This window comes from Silurus meridionalis, chromosome 19 (assembly GCF_014805685.1).
Source record: "Silurus meridionalis isolate SWU-2019-XX chromosome 19, ASM1480568v1, whole genome shotgun sequence".
Lineage (NCBI taxonomy): Eukaryota > Metazoa > Chordata > Actinopteri > Siluriformes > Siluridae > Silurus > Silurus meridionalis.
The window spans coordinates 10348216-10363544 of NC_060902.1; the positions used below are offsets into that span (position 1 = coordinate 10348216).

Genomic DNA, 15329 nt, shown 5'->3' on the forward strand with positions numbered 1-15329 from the left:
CAAGACAAACAGCTGTTGAAGGATGTCAGGGACAAGATTGTAGACCTGCACAAAGATGGATTGGGCTACAAGACCATCAGCAAGAAATTTGGTGAGACCACTGTTGGTGCAATAATTCCTTATGGGATATGAATGATTCTGTGAAAGGTGAGAGATCAGCCCAGAATTACACGGGAGGAGCTTGTTAAAGATCTTAAGCAACCCCACTGTTAAACATGGAAGTGGAAACATTCCACTTTAAGGCTGTTTCTCTGCTAAAGGTACAGGAAGACTTCACCGTATTGAGGGGCCGATGAACGGGCCCATGTAGCGTAGCATCTTGGATATGAACCTCCTGGCCTCAGCCAGAACAGTGAAGATGGGTCATGGATGGGTCTTCCAGCATTACAATGACACAAAACATATGGCCAAGCCAACAAAGGAGTGGTTTGTGAAGAATACCATTAAGCACCTGGAGAAGCCTAGCTAGTATTCGGACCCTAATCTAATAAAATATCTGTGGAAGTAGCTAAAACTTCGAGTTGCCAAACGAAAGCCTTCAGGATTTGAAGAGTATCTGTAAAGAGGAATGGAACAAAATCCTTCCTGGGATGTACACAAACCTGATGACAATCTACAAGAAACATCTAACCCGTATCTCTTTGTTAAAATAAACCTACCATATAAATTCTAGACCAGTATTTTCTTTGTAAGGGGGTAAACCTACAAAAGCAGCAGGGGATCAAACAATTATTTCCCCCACTGTACAATTGATGGTCATTATCATCTACTTAGTATAACTGGTTAATTGTACACCTGACTCTGTTCCTACAAAATAATACAGCTGCTTGCGAAAATGGCAGAGAGAACAGGGTACAGGCCTGAATGGGGCAAATTTTTCAGTCCCGCTCCAGCAAAAAATGTGTTATCATGTACAAGTTTCTCATATATATCTTTATATATTCTTATATTTTTATATAGTTTTATACTTTATTTATCTGCCTTCTTTTTCATTGTTTTATTTTTCTCCCCATCCTATTCCCTTCATGCCGAACCGTCGTAAAAAGCATTTCACGGCATGTCGTACTCGGTATGTATGTGACAAATAAAATTTGATTTAATTTGATTTGAAAAGCTTTAGTCCCAGTTTAGGGCCTCACATTTGTGAGAAATCTGACAAATATGCTGGTATAAAGTGGATATGTTATCTCAACAACTGCAACTTTCCCAGGTCCACCTACCATGCTTAAGAGTTGGTATGAGGTATTTGCTGTAATTAACATTATTTGTTTTTCATTTAACCTGGTGCAGTGCAGGAGACCATACAGATATATTGGAGAAAGGTTTTTTCCAACCATCCACAATTGAAAGCAATATTTGTTCAGTTCCTGTGCTGTTAAACAATTACAGTAAATAGGTAGACTGGTACTTCCTAGGTTTTACTTTGTATCTCTAGGTATTTAAAACTCAACACTTGGACTCTATTTGCTGGGCCACTCAGCTCTCAGAAGACTGGAAAATGTCTTGAAGGATCTCTGTGAACAATCTTTTTCACTGAAGAAATATAACATTTCTCTGCCTTGCAACAGTTACAATAAACAATTAATTCTCGAAGGTCATGGCTGATGTTCTTGCCTCTTGACAAAAATGTAGGATCCGGAGCACCATGTCAGACTTGTTTGCTTCATTAGTTACCTGGATAATTAATCTTTTTTTTTGAGGGGGTCGATGTTGAAATAGGTTTGTTTCTTTGTTTATTTTTTTGTTTGTTTAATGCTGTTTTATAAGCACCACACAATTGTTATTTAAGTCCTGATAAATAAAAACAAAAGAATAATAGACAGTGTAATCAGATTTTTAAATCAAATGCAAACAATAAGGATATAGGATGCAGGAGCTATTTAATAATTATTATTGCTAACTTAATAACTTAACAAAACTACAAGTGTTAACACCATGTGATTATTAATAATCCTTTTAATTATATTTTGTTAATATATAGTTAATTATAGTAGTTAATCTATAAAATTAATAGTAATACTTAATATGACATTTACCTGCATTGTAGCATTGTCATCAGCACTAAGGGTACACTGGGCCACAGCAGGAAAAGCCTGGCACACAAGCATCTCAGACAGAGGTGGCTTAGAGTTCCTTACTACTGTGGTCAGGATATCAATTGCTGTCTGTTCAAGCAATAAGAAGTAATTAATTAAACAGCATTGTGACAAATCAGCAAAATAAAAAGTAGACAATAAGGTCCCATACAGCACAAAGGCCTGAGGGAATCTTATCAGGTGGTGCCTGCATGATGCTGACAAGTGTAGGGATAAGGCGCATCTGCATAGGGCCCTGGCAGGGCTCAATCTGTGCCAGCTCCTTAAAAATATCCTGGGCCAAGGATGCCACAACAGGATCTGATAAAGTAATAAAGAAACTAAAATAACTAAATAAATAAACAAACAAACAAAAACGAATATATATAGCAGACAAAAAGTTTAAGAACACCTCAGTTTTGAATTTTTTATTGAAATATATAGTTTAATGTCTCAGAGTTCTCATGGAGCATAGATAAAAACAATTGGACATAAAAAGAAAATTATGGAATCATTTTGTGTAACAAAAAATTAATCCTTTTCTTCTGACAAGACACCTTTTTATTTCACCATCTTAGCAACGGCTCTCTTACTGCCACTCAACCTGTCAAACCTGCAGCTCAGTTTTAGAAGTGAAACTAAGACGAGTACTTTCATCAATGTTAAACTGTGCTTGAAGCTATTTTCCTTTTAATAAAGTTTAAGAAATATGTTGATTCTCAGACACTTGCCTTTTGATTCTTTTGTGGCTTTGGTTCTGCTAGACCTCTACCTGTCAAAGATTCTTCTATTGTCCAATTGCCTTTACTATTACTGTACGTTAAATGTACTACTACAATTCTGTCCAAATATTGCTTAAGAGGGTGTAGTTACACAGTCTGTTCCACACAGCTTTTATACACAGTACTGTATATTCAGAGTATACAGTAGGTTTACTGGTCGGCGCTATCTTGTGTTATGTGTATTGTGTTGTCTGTTTGTTTGTACTGTCAACACTGTCTGTCTGTACAGTTTTTCGTCTGCACTGTTTTCACTCGATGCACTTTACGAAGCTTTTGTGTTGTGTTGTAGCTCTATGTTGTTTAGTGTATCACCAGGGTTCTTGTCTGGTTTTTACTGTGTACCATTGTGTATAGTAGAAATGACAATAAAAGCCTCTTGTCTTGTCCAGAGGGTTTGAATGTTATCAACAAAAGTTGGGATGCGTGGAAAAATTGTTAGCATCAACTTTTAAGGCTTAACTTGCGTCAATTGCTGCAGAACAGGTGTAGGTTTTAAACCATTACTTCCTCCTTGAAAAAGGTCTTGTTTTTGCAATGCTGAAATTTTTCTATTTATGGTAACCTAACCTTTTTTTTAATCCACCTCTGGCAGTTTAAGACTTAGATTTGGGTACTTGAATTGCTCAGATTTAAAAAATAAACTAGATAAATGGGCGTGTTCTAAAACCTTTCTGTCCGGTAGAGTATGCATATATAAAAAAATCTATATAAAATACTGGACAATAAAAAACAGATTGACTTTACCATTGTTGTATTTGAGAAAGATCGCAATGGTGAGAGGGCAGATCTTGTTCTCAGCACTGGTGGTAAAAGTTGGGTCCACAGTGCATACAATGCATAGGGTTTCCATCACCAAGGTGAGAACCTCTGAAGTAAACTGGGTCGCCAGTTGCACTAATCCCTCCAAAATACTAGGCAGGTAAGGCTGCAGAACATGAGTGCTGTCTGACAACTTTAGCTGATCACAATACCTGTGGCAAAAACACATTTTAAGAGATTATAATTCAATTAAAAAAAAGAAAATTGTATGAGTGGCACAAATGGCAGCTAAATAAACAAATGAAACCACATGGTGGTGGTAGTAGTGGCAAAAAACAAAACAAAAACAAAAACAAAACCCCAAAAAAAAGATAGGGTGGGGTACTCACCCCCAAATTGCTCGTACAGCAGAGATACGAACAGATGGTGGCTGGCTCTCATGCAGGCCACTTACTGTTGCCTGCAGGAATTGCTGGATGAGCTCTGGGGACATGGCTGCAGTAAACCGACTGGCTGCCCATAAAGCTCTGCCCAGCAGAAACGGAGAGGCTGCTGAGGTAAGACACATGGAGCACCATAACTATGGTGACAGACTACACATGAATTTTATGGAAATTTATGTAAAATAAATCAGGTATCTGCGACATTTCTCAGTATTCTACTAGTAAATAGGGTTAAACTTGGCTATGAGTCTTGAATAAGGCTTCAAAATGATTTCTATTTACTTGTTAGATTGAGGTCAGCAAGGATCACATTGGCAAGAAAGCCATGCATGTCAAACTGTATGCGACCATTCTTATAATTCTCTGTGATTATGGTCTTGACTGAGCCCAATGCTAGCATGCAGGCTTCATGGATTTTCCACCTACACAACACAAAAGAAACAAAATATTTAATGAAATACATTTAAATTATGAACATACATAATATTCAGTGCTTTTCATTATTCCGACACACAGCGACACACTGCCCTGGAGTGTAAACATTTCTGATGCAAGAACACACATGAGGTGAATTAAAGTGGCGGTGCAATTCAAACATTATAAAGTAAACATTGGAACCAATGTAACAGCAAAAAAAAAAAATATATATATATATATATATATATATATATGAAATTAACATAAATGCAAATGTTCCTGAAGAGTGGATGTTTGTAGAACTAAAGTTCAGATATGGCTCAATTATATAATCTTAAGACTAGCTTGGAGTAGTATAGTTTAATAATAGTAATAATATATTAATATTATATAAATAGTAATAATAGTGGAAAGCTGTTACAACCTCCTGTACAAATAACCTCCTTTACTGCTCCTTTATACAGCCTAGTTGATTAATTTTGTTTTCAGTAGGGCATGGAGGGACAGTCATTCTATTATTGTCCAGAATGACAGAGTTCACTAATTGCCCACTTTTCCACCACCTCAAAACTATCCTGTGGTTTAGACAAATTTCAGGGGGTGCATAAAAAAGATAAATTAACGTCTAAGATGGAGCAGCACTAGTATCTTTAGGACCCAGTAAGGGCTACTGAGCTTTAATTATTAAGGAATCATCAAGTTGTCTTCTTTTCCACAGGAATCAGGCAGGATTCCAGATTTTTATATACAGACTCATTGTTCGTTTATCTTGACTAAACAAGCTAGTCCTTTGTTACTATTTACAAACGAGTACCAAAACTTACTTTTATGGTTAGCGCATTATTTTTAAAAAAATAATTTGACATTTAACATTCAAAATAGTCTTTTGCAGACAAGGACTCTGGATTAGCAAAGATATTTTTAAACAAGACTGATTTAAAAAGAGGATCATGACAATAATTGAATCTATTTTGCAAGAATGCAATGCCTTTGGCAGATTTGCTGTGTACGAAATGTCAAAATATGTTCTAGTTCAACTTGGAAACTAGAATGGCTCTTAATGGTTTAGAGCCGATGTACCCATCTAGTCTTCTAACACGCTACGATCCATCACGTTTTTTGAGATCTCAAAAAACAGACTTCTAGTAGATCCTAGAATAGCAAAGTCAACTAAAGGCGGTAGAGCATTCTCACATTTAACTCCTAAACTTTGGTAAAGCTTTCTGACGGTGTTTAAGGCTAAACACACTCTCCCAGTTTAAGCGTAGATTAAAGATGTTTATTTAGGCCTACACATAACACACAACACATATAAACTTTTACATCCAGTACAAGCGCACATTGTCATTTTGTGCTTCTTAATATTATTAACAGCAGCTACGCTAATTCCTCTCCACTGCTTTTCTTTCTCCGCCCATTCTGAGGCATCCTGAGGTTGCACCAGCTCCAGTTGTGTCCCACTTCATGTACAGTTTGGACATTGGACTTTGAGGATAAACAACTTCAACATTTAAAGGCTCTGGCATGTAGGAGTTGGTGTTGGATATATAATGATCTCATATGTTGAGCTATTTTATGAGTTATTCAGGAGCTCCTGGTTCCACAACTTCAACTGACTGTATAAGACTGTAGAAACATTATTATTCGATCACACACTCCAGTGCTCATGATACTGATCAATGTCTGGTGTTTTCTTTTGTTTTTATGAATTATAAATCACACTCCTGATAAAATTGGTCTACATACACATTATAAATATCTTTGAAAAGAAGACACTTTGAGCTTTACTGCCCATTATAAAGTTGATATTGCGCAAAAAGATAAAAGTTATAGCAAGTTACATTTATAATACATTTATAATAAATACATTTCCTGAATTTACAATTGTATTTCTTCATTTATAAACACATGAAATAGGTCCTGGAGCAATTCAGAAAAGTACTGGGTTGACAACCACATGTCTCATGAGTTTATTTTTAAAATTTTATGAAAATAGGCTCAGATTTCCTATTCCCATGCAGATCTCCATGTCCCTGTTGTTACCCCACCCCCCAAAAATATTTCGCTGCTTTGAGCAAATCTCAGATAAAACATTTTACTGTCCATTTTTTTCTTTGTTTTCTTTTTAAGAAAGATGTAGTCCAAGATTACACAAGTTATGCAAGTTGCTATGTATCTATCTTTTCAAATAAGCTTAATTATAAACTGCAAAAAAACGATAATAAACTAAACTGCAACTATAATTTCTACCTGCAAAACAAGATTACATTTCTGAGAATAAAACATACTTTTTTGTTTTTTTAAATGTCTGTTGGTCTGACTTGAAAACAATGATGGAATGGAGCAGATCCATCAATGTTTCAGAATCATAAATGAGCAGTTGACGGCAGAATAACGTTTCTTAGTTCTACAGCAAAATATACATAGTATAGCACTAGTGAACAAATAATTTGTCAGGAAAAAACGAGCCCAATGTAGAAGTATTCTGCTTTGGATAAAAGTATGTGAATGGTAATCAGCAGTGATGGAAAGATTTCAGTAAATTTGAAATTGTATATTTAAAAAAATAAAAATAAAAATCACACACAATAAAGTCTTATACATGATGCAAAGTAAAAAAATAGAAAAAAAAACAAACAAAAAAAAAAAAACCCAACAACTTTTAATATACAGTATCTCACAGTACACCCCTCACATTTCAGGAACCATTTAGTATATATTTTCAAGGGACAATACTTTAGAAATTACACTTGGATATTTTTTTAAAGTAGTCAATGTGCAGCTTGAGGAAGTAGACCGCTACAAGGCCTTTCTCTTGCCTCGATACTGTAGAGTATTGAAAAAAATAATTTTCGCTCGGTTTAATCTTGTCAATGTCAGTGAGCCAGTAAATGTGCAGCATGCTTGATGTGTCCAAATCAAATGCTGTTGAGAGGCAAAGCAATCAAGGGAAAATCAATAGTTTACCGGTTACACCCACTCGCCCAGAGACGCATCTCGCACATGAGGCTGTAGTGTAACTTAGCTTCCCCAAGTCCCATAGAACAGATTTAAAACATGTTTAAACGATCAAAAAAGTTTGCATTTATGCTTAAACAGTTATGGTCAAAAGTTTTTTTCCTAATAAAGTGCAGCATGTTCATCTGTTTTGTGGCTAGGAAATTGTCAAAAAAATAAAAGTTTTTTATATATATATATATATATATATATATATATATATATATATATATATATACACACACACACACACACACACACACACACACACACACAGTACAGACCAAAAGTTTGGACACACCTTCTCATTCAAAGACTTTTCTTTTTTTCATGACTATGAAAATTGTAGATTCACACTGAAGGCATCAAAACTATGAATTAACACATGTGGAATTATATACATAACAAAAAAGTGTGAAACAACTGAAAATATTTCATATTGTAGGTTCTTCAAAATAGCCACCTTTTGCTTTGATTACTGCTTTGCACACTCTTGGCATTCTCTTGATGAGCTTCAAGAGGTAGTCACCTGAAATGGTTTTCACTTCACAGGTGTGCCCTGTCAGGTTTAAGAAGTTTGATTTCTTGCCTTATAAATGGGGTTGGGACCATCAGTTGTGTTGTGCAGAAGTCAGGTGGATACACAGCTGATAGTCCTACTGAATAGACTGTTAAAATTTGTATTATGGCAAGAAAAAAGCAGCTAAGTACAGAAAAACGAGTGGCCATCATTACTTTAAGAAGTGAAGGTCAGTCAGTCCGAAAAATTGGGAAAACTTTGAAAGTGTCCCCAAGTACAGTCACAAAAACCATCAAGCGCTACAAAGAAACTGGCTCACATGCGGACCGCCCCAGGAAAGGAAGACCAAGAGTCACCTTTGCTGCGGAGGATAAGTTATCCGAGTCACCAGCCTCAGAAATCGCAGGTTAACAGCAGCTCAGATTAGAGACCAGGTCAATGGCACACAGAGTTCTAGCAGCAGACACATCTCTACAACAACTGTTAAGAGGAGACTGTGTGAATCAGGCCTTCATGGTAGAATATCTGCTGGGAAACCACTGCTAAAGAAAGGCAACAAGCAGAAGAGACTTGTTTGGGACATTAGACCAGTGGAAATCTGTGCTTTGGTCTGATGAGTCCAAATTTGAGATCTTTGGTTCCAACCACCGTGTCTTTGTGCGACGCAGAAAAGGTGAACGGATGGACTCTACATGCCTGGTTCCCACCATGAAGCATGGAGGAGGAGGTGTGATGGTGTGGGGGTGCTTTGCTGGTGACACTGTTGGGGATTTATTCAAAATTGAAGGCATACTAAACCAGCATGGCTACCACAGCATCTTGCAGCGGCATGCTATTCCATCCGGTTTGCGTTTAGTTGGACCATCATTTATTTTTCAACAGGACAATGACCCCAAACACACCTCCAGGCTGTGTAAGGGCTATTTGACCAAGAAGGAGAGTGATGGGGTGCTGAACCAGATGACCTGGCCTCCACAGTCACTGGACCTAAACCCAATCGAGATGGTTTGGGGTGAGCTGGACCGCAGAGTGAAGGCAAAAAGGAACTCTCTGGGAACTCCTTCAAGACCATTTCAGGTGACTACCTCTTGAAGCTCATCAAGAGAATGCCAAGAGTGTGCAAAGCAGTAAAGCAAAAGGTGGCTACTTTGCAGAACCTACAATATGAAATATTTTCAGTTGTTTCACACTTTTTTATTATGTATATAATTCCATGTGTTAATTCATAGTTTGATGCCTTCAGTGTGAATCTATAATTTTCATAGTCATGAAAATAAAGAAAACTCTTTGAATGAGAAGGTGTGTCCAAACCCTAGAGATGGTTGTCCTTGAAAATCCCAGTAGATCAGCAGTTTCTAAAAAACTCAGACCAACTCTGGCACCAACAACCATGCCACGTTCAAAGTCACTTAAATCACCTTTTCTCCCCATTCTGACGCACGGTTTGAACTGCAGCAGATTGTCTTTTTTTTTTTATAATAAAATTTTTTTTTTTATTGTTCAACAGTCCAAACTTCAAAGTACATCAACACGGCATTTTGTAATCATCTTTGCTATTACACATTTAGCCACTAGTCCAGGGGTGGCCAACCCGTGGCTCGCGAGCCGCTTGCGGCTCTTACGTTCATATCGAAGTTTGTGTTTGTTTGTTTTTTATTGTGCGCGTTCGCTCCGCTTGAGTTCACGGTATTTTTAAGACTTAAATGAGCTTGCCCCTACTGGGAAACTTTGCGGTATATCAGACCTGGGCAAACTACGGCCCACGGGCCACATCTGGCCCTTTGTACGTCCCTGTCCGGCCCGCATGAGGCCAATCATTAATTACAGGGATGCACCGAACATTATCGGCCGAAATACCTAAAACACCGAAACAACACGGCAGAAACACATTTGTAATGACCCAATAAAAAAGCGCAGCCAGCACACGGTTATCTGGATAAGAGCAACATGTCTGCGGTGTGCGGATAGCGATTTGCAAAACATGCAATGCGGAAATTTCAAGAGGGGGGTGTATCTGCAAAGAGTTTCTCCAAGTCTGGTTTATCACCTGAAATCCAAACATCCCGATTGCCACAAACGTCGCTCGGTCTCTGACTGGTTGGCCGCCCCTGCACTAGTCACTATCAGTGGAATACAATTATGATTAATTACAGTTACAATTATAAGCACATGTTGTTAAACTGATAAACAGTTGTTGATCAGTCCCACTTATTCAAACCATTTTTATATGTTGCCAGAAATGATCCCACATTTTCTTCATGCCTCCCTCACTATGCAATCTCTCCAACATGCTCTCGTACGAAGCAATTTCAATCATCCCATCAATCCAATCTTTCAAGTCTGGGGTTTTGGGGCATTTCCAATTGTGTAAAATCATCCTGGCAGCTGTAATACAACCAATCTTAACTAGAGTACACACATTCTTTGTTATGTTGGGTACCACCGATTTATCTCCCAGAAAGCACAGTCGTGGTTCCACAGGTATGTTAGATCCCATCCACTCTTGCATTACTCCCAGAATTTTACACCAAAATGGGTGAACTAAGAAACATTCCCAAATCATATGCCCTCTATAACCATAAGTACCCTCTACTTCCTTACATTTCCAGCACAGATTATTTCCAGCTATACCCATTCTGTAAAGCCTGGATGGTGTATAATAATATCTATGTACTACTTTGTAATGAATGAATCTCCCCCCTAGCTTCCCTTATGTTCTTACCCACATTAGATATGATGTACAGCCAATAGTTTTTATGGATATCTATCCCCAAGTCCTTTTGCCAAATAGTCCTCAGGTTCTCACAGGTATCTGCATTTACATTAAGCATTGATTTGTAAGAAGTCACTCGTATTAGATTTGCTCTTGACACAGTGTCTAATCTGCTTGACACAGTGTCTAATCTGCAGATACTTCCAAAAATTTTCTTGACCCCCAATATTATATTTTCCCACCAATTCAGAGTATGACATAAAAACTCCATTTTCATACAAATCACCAATTACAGTTACCCCTTTAAGATCCCATTGTTGCCAAAACACACTTGCTTTACCTATTCAAATTTCAGACTTCCTCCATAGTTATGCATACGACTGTCTATAATGTGATGTCTTGCACAGTTTATGAATTTTGTTCCAAACATGTCTTGAGTGCATTGTCACTGGATTTGAGTCCCATTTAGCGCCAAAGCATTGTGAAAGAATGCTAATGGGATGAAATGGTGAGGCCAGTTTCTGTTCTATCTTGATCCAGTCCAACTCGGAGTCTGTCTTGTACCAATGCTTAGCCAGCTTGGCCATTTCAAAAGAAAGATTATACAATCTCACATCAGGTAATCCAAGGCCCCCCCTTGTCCCTTGGGGAAGTCAATTTACTCATTTTAATCCTCTGTCTTTTTCCATCCCATAAAAAGTCCTTGAAATTTTTGTCCTATCTTTTGAAGATAGGGTCTGGAATGTTTACAGGTATCATCATAGATATATAATTGAACTGTGGAGCAATAACTATCTTGACAACATTGACTTTATCCCACAGAGAGAGTTTTAGATGTTCCCACTTGTCCACATTGTGCTTTATCTTTGACAACAGTGGCTCATAATTTAACATCATTGTATCCTCCGAATTCTGTTTTAGTTTAACCCCAAGGTATGTCATACCTTTTGGAATCCATTAAAAACTGAATTGGGTCACTGTATGGGAGTGACATGTTCTAGATATTGGCATAGCCTCAGACTTCTCCCAGTTTATTTTGTATCCTGACACTCTTGAATATAATTGTATAACACTCATTAATGGAGGTAGAGATTTGAGAGGATCACGAGATAACAACAAAATATCATCCACATATAACATCAACTTGTGCTCCAACCCCTTACCCACCCCCCTTACTCCCATAATCTTTGGGTCTGCCCTAATCATAATGGCCAGAGGTTCTAAAACCATCGTGAATAACAACGGGGACAGTGGGCATCCCTGATGAGTACCTCTTGAAATTGTAAAAAATGGGGAAGTATTTGGTCTTTATAGATTATACTTGGAAGAACCTTCTCTAACCGTGACGCCAAAATTCTCACCAACACCTTGTCCACATTGTTAAGACTTACTGGCCTAAAATGAGCCGGATCAGATAAATCCCTATCTTTCTTAGGTAGCAGTGTCATCAATGCCTCCATGAAGGTACCAGGCAATTCTCCAGTCTCAAACGACTTTATATAGACTTCTTTTAAAATTGGAGCCACTAAATCAACATACTTCCTATAATATTCAGCTGGAAACCGGTCTGCCCCTGGCGATTTACCAGATTTCATAGAGGTGATTGCAGCTTTGACCTCCTCTTCTGTAATAGGAAGGTCTAGAGACTCAGATAGCAATGTATCTAAATAAGTTACCTCTATATATATAAAAAAAAAACTGTTTCAGTTCTTCTCCATCTAGACCACCTGAAGATGTATATAAATATTAATAAAACTTATGAAAGACCTCATTTATTTCTTTCGTCAATGATACCATAGTATCTCCTTTCTTAATTGCCGGAATCGTGTAGCTGAAATTTATATCTACAAATATCCTGATATCAAATACTTTCTAGCTGCCTGTGCAATCAGTTTCCCTCTAATATATGCATTTGAGGCCTCCCATACAGATGCCAGCCTATCAGTGCTTCCCACATTCAATTTAAAAAAGGAGGTCAGATCGTTAGCCATTAATTTGCTAAACTCCTCGTCTTGTAATAATGTAGTATTCAATCGCCATCTCCCCTTCCTACCAGTTTCTGTATTTAGATCTATATTCAATTCCACAGCTGCATGGTCTGACAATACTATTGCTCCAATCTTACAATTTGCTACCTGATCAGTGATAGAATTTGAAAGTAAGAATAAATCTATCCTAGAGTGAGATTTATGGCAATGAAAATAGAATAGCCATATCCCTTGGCATAGATCCCCCCTGATATTTACTCTTATCCAAAACCCCATTCATAACCTGACTAAAGTCCCCAGCCAAAATTATTTGCCCCTCTTTTTCACCAAGAATCTTGTTTACTTTATGAACAAAACCCAGATCTGCCTTATTGGGGCATATACATTGCATTAGATCACTTTTACTTCATTAATGAGGGTTTCTATACAAATAATCCTACCCACATCGTCTTTAGTTTCTGTTAACATTACGAAATTCAGCCTTTTATGTATTATGATCATTACCCCTTTTTGTTTGCTTGTAAATGATGAATAAAAGACATGCCCCACCCAGTCTTGTTTGAATTTGAGCACTTCGTTATCTGTTACATGACTTTCTTGCACAAAAGCAACATCTACACGTTTATGTTTGAGATACGACAGAACCTTTTTTCTTTTAATTGGACTTCCACACCCGTTAATATTCCATGTAAACCTACATATAAATTCCATATAAACCTGATGTGACTACCTATGCACGATATAAATTAATCGCACGTTTCCGTGCGTTTAACCAGATATGTTGGATGACTGCCCCCTATTGGGGAATGGTATACTAAACCATGATGTACATTCATTCAAACTTACCAAACGACAGTTGAACATTTCAAACACCAAAACTTCCTTCAGCAAAACGCTATTGCTGCCCAGAAAGTAACAAATTATCAAACCCCCTACCCAAAGCTTAACAACAAACAAAATAAAAAGAAGAGACAACAGAAAAAAACGGCCATACCAAACAACGAGGACCATCCTAGTCCAAACAACTTGAGATTGCGGTCCGTGAGGTGCCGAATCAGCTATTCAGCCCTGCCTTGGCTGTCAAAGCTGTTCCGAGACAGCACAGCTATCCGGCTCACCCGCCCACCCACCGCACCTGACTAATATGCTCTACTTCGGCGATCGTGTAAAGAGTATTTGGTCCCATCATTCTGTCACACCGCAATGTTCTTTGATGAACCGCTCTGCATCCACACTCGATGTAAACACCTTACTTCTCCCTTGCCATGTAAATCGAAGAGAGGCTGGATATGCCAGTGTATGTTTCACGCTGACGCTTCTCAGCATCCTCCGCGAATCAGTGAATTCCCTCCGTTTTCTGGCTAACTCTCTTGACATGTCGGGGAAGAAGGAAATCCGACATCCCTCCCATTCGGTCATTCCCTTTTCTCTGGCCGCTTGTAATACCTTCTCCCTGGCTGTCAAACGTAGAAACTTGATCAAGACAATTCTCGGCTGATATGAACTGGGCCTGGAAGCGGGAGTGCGATATGCCCGCTTAATTTAGAACTCTCCATCCGGATCAATACCCAGTCCTTTTGATAAGATTTTATACATGCACTTGACCATTCCACCTGCCTCCAGCCCTTCTTTCAGACCGATCATCCTCACGTTGTTGCGGCGGCTTCTGTTTTCTAGATCTTCAATTCGGTTCCACATAACCTCTGAGCTACCCATAAAATAAAGGCTTAATGGGTCTTCCATTGTGTTTTTGTTGTTTGTTGAACAACTCATTATGTCTACAAATCTTTGCACTCTTACAGTTTTGTCAACTATGACGAAGATGCATTGTATTAATCAAATTATATAGTGTGCAAAACTATAATACAAGCTTGAATCAGTGGTTTTTAATATTTCCACAAAGTGTGCCTGCAGATTTTTATTCCTAGGCAGCAGATGCTATTTAAGGATTTGACTTCATTTATCAGTTCATTTCAACCTCCAGTTGAGATCAGTTTAGAACTTATTCCGTTGATATTATCTTCAAGTCAACAAAAAAGTTTGGCTGTAATGAAAGTCTGCAGCTACACCATCTTGAACAACACTATAAATCAATAACATCAGTAGAATTTGATCTTCAACCTACCAGTGCTCATTACCAGCATTCTTGGCCTGCTCAGCCTCCTGGAGGTGTCTTGTTGCAGCTGCAGCTAAAGCTGCAGCACTTTCATTTTGAAACTCTGCTGCTACGACCTGACACACAGGACACAACACCAGCAAAATTAAATAAGAAAACAATATTAAGTACAGGCTTAGTGTATAACTTAAATACAACCACAAAACGTTAGGATTTGCAATGATTAGCAATCGTCATAAAACCATATTTTATTCACAATATAGAAAAAATATTGAATGGTAAAACTGAGGAAATGTACTATTTTAAGAAATAAATTGGTAATTGTGAATGTGATTGCCACGCCACATCTCAAAAAAAATTGGGACAGGGTAGTGTTTAACATAGTGTAGCAGCCACTCTTTTTTAAACAACAGCTTTTTTTATGAAGCAATGCTTTAGTAATAGATAATGCTTTGATAATAGATGCTGAATGTGATTTATCATAGTCTTGCTGAAATATGCAAGGCCTTCCCTGAAAAG

At 37.8% G+C, this 15329-nt stretch overlaps 1 protein-coding gene across 2 annotated transcripts in view; it reads right to left on the reverse strand.

The window, feature by feature from the left end:
• ipo9 (importin 9) overlaps positions 1-15329 on the reverse strand; it is a 39634-nt gene that overhangs the window by 10740 nt on the left and 13565 nt on the right. The window contains exons 12-17 of one of the 2 annotated variants that reach the window (XM_046874999.1): positions 14820-14926; positions 4342-4481; positions 4006-4165; positions 3602-3828; positions 2248-2396; positions 2037-2165 (exon numbers count right to left, since the gene is read on the reverse strand). In XM_046874999.1, the coding sequence (XP_046730955.1) occupies positions 2037-2165; positions 2248-2396; positions 3602-3828; positions 4006-4165; positions 4342-4481; positions 14820-14926 (912 nt within the window). Of the gene's footprint in view, positions 1-2036; positions 2166-2247; positions 2397-3601; positions 3829-4005; positions 4169-4341; positions 4482-14819; positions 14927-15329 lie in introns of both variants that reach the window. The other variant, XM_046874998.1, reaches the window with a different exon arrangement.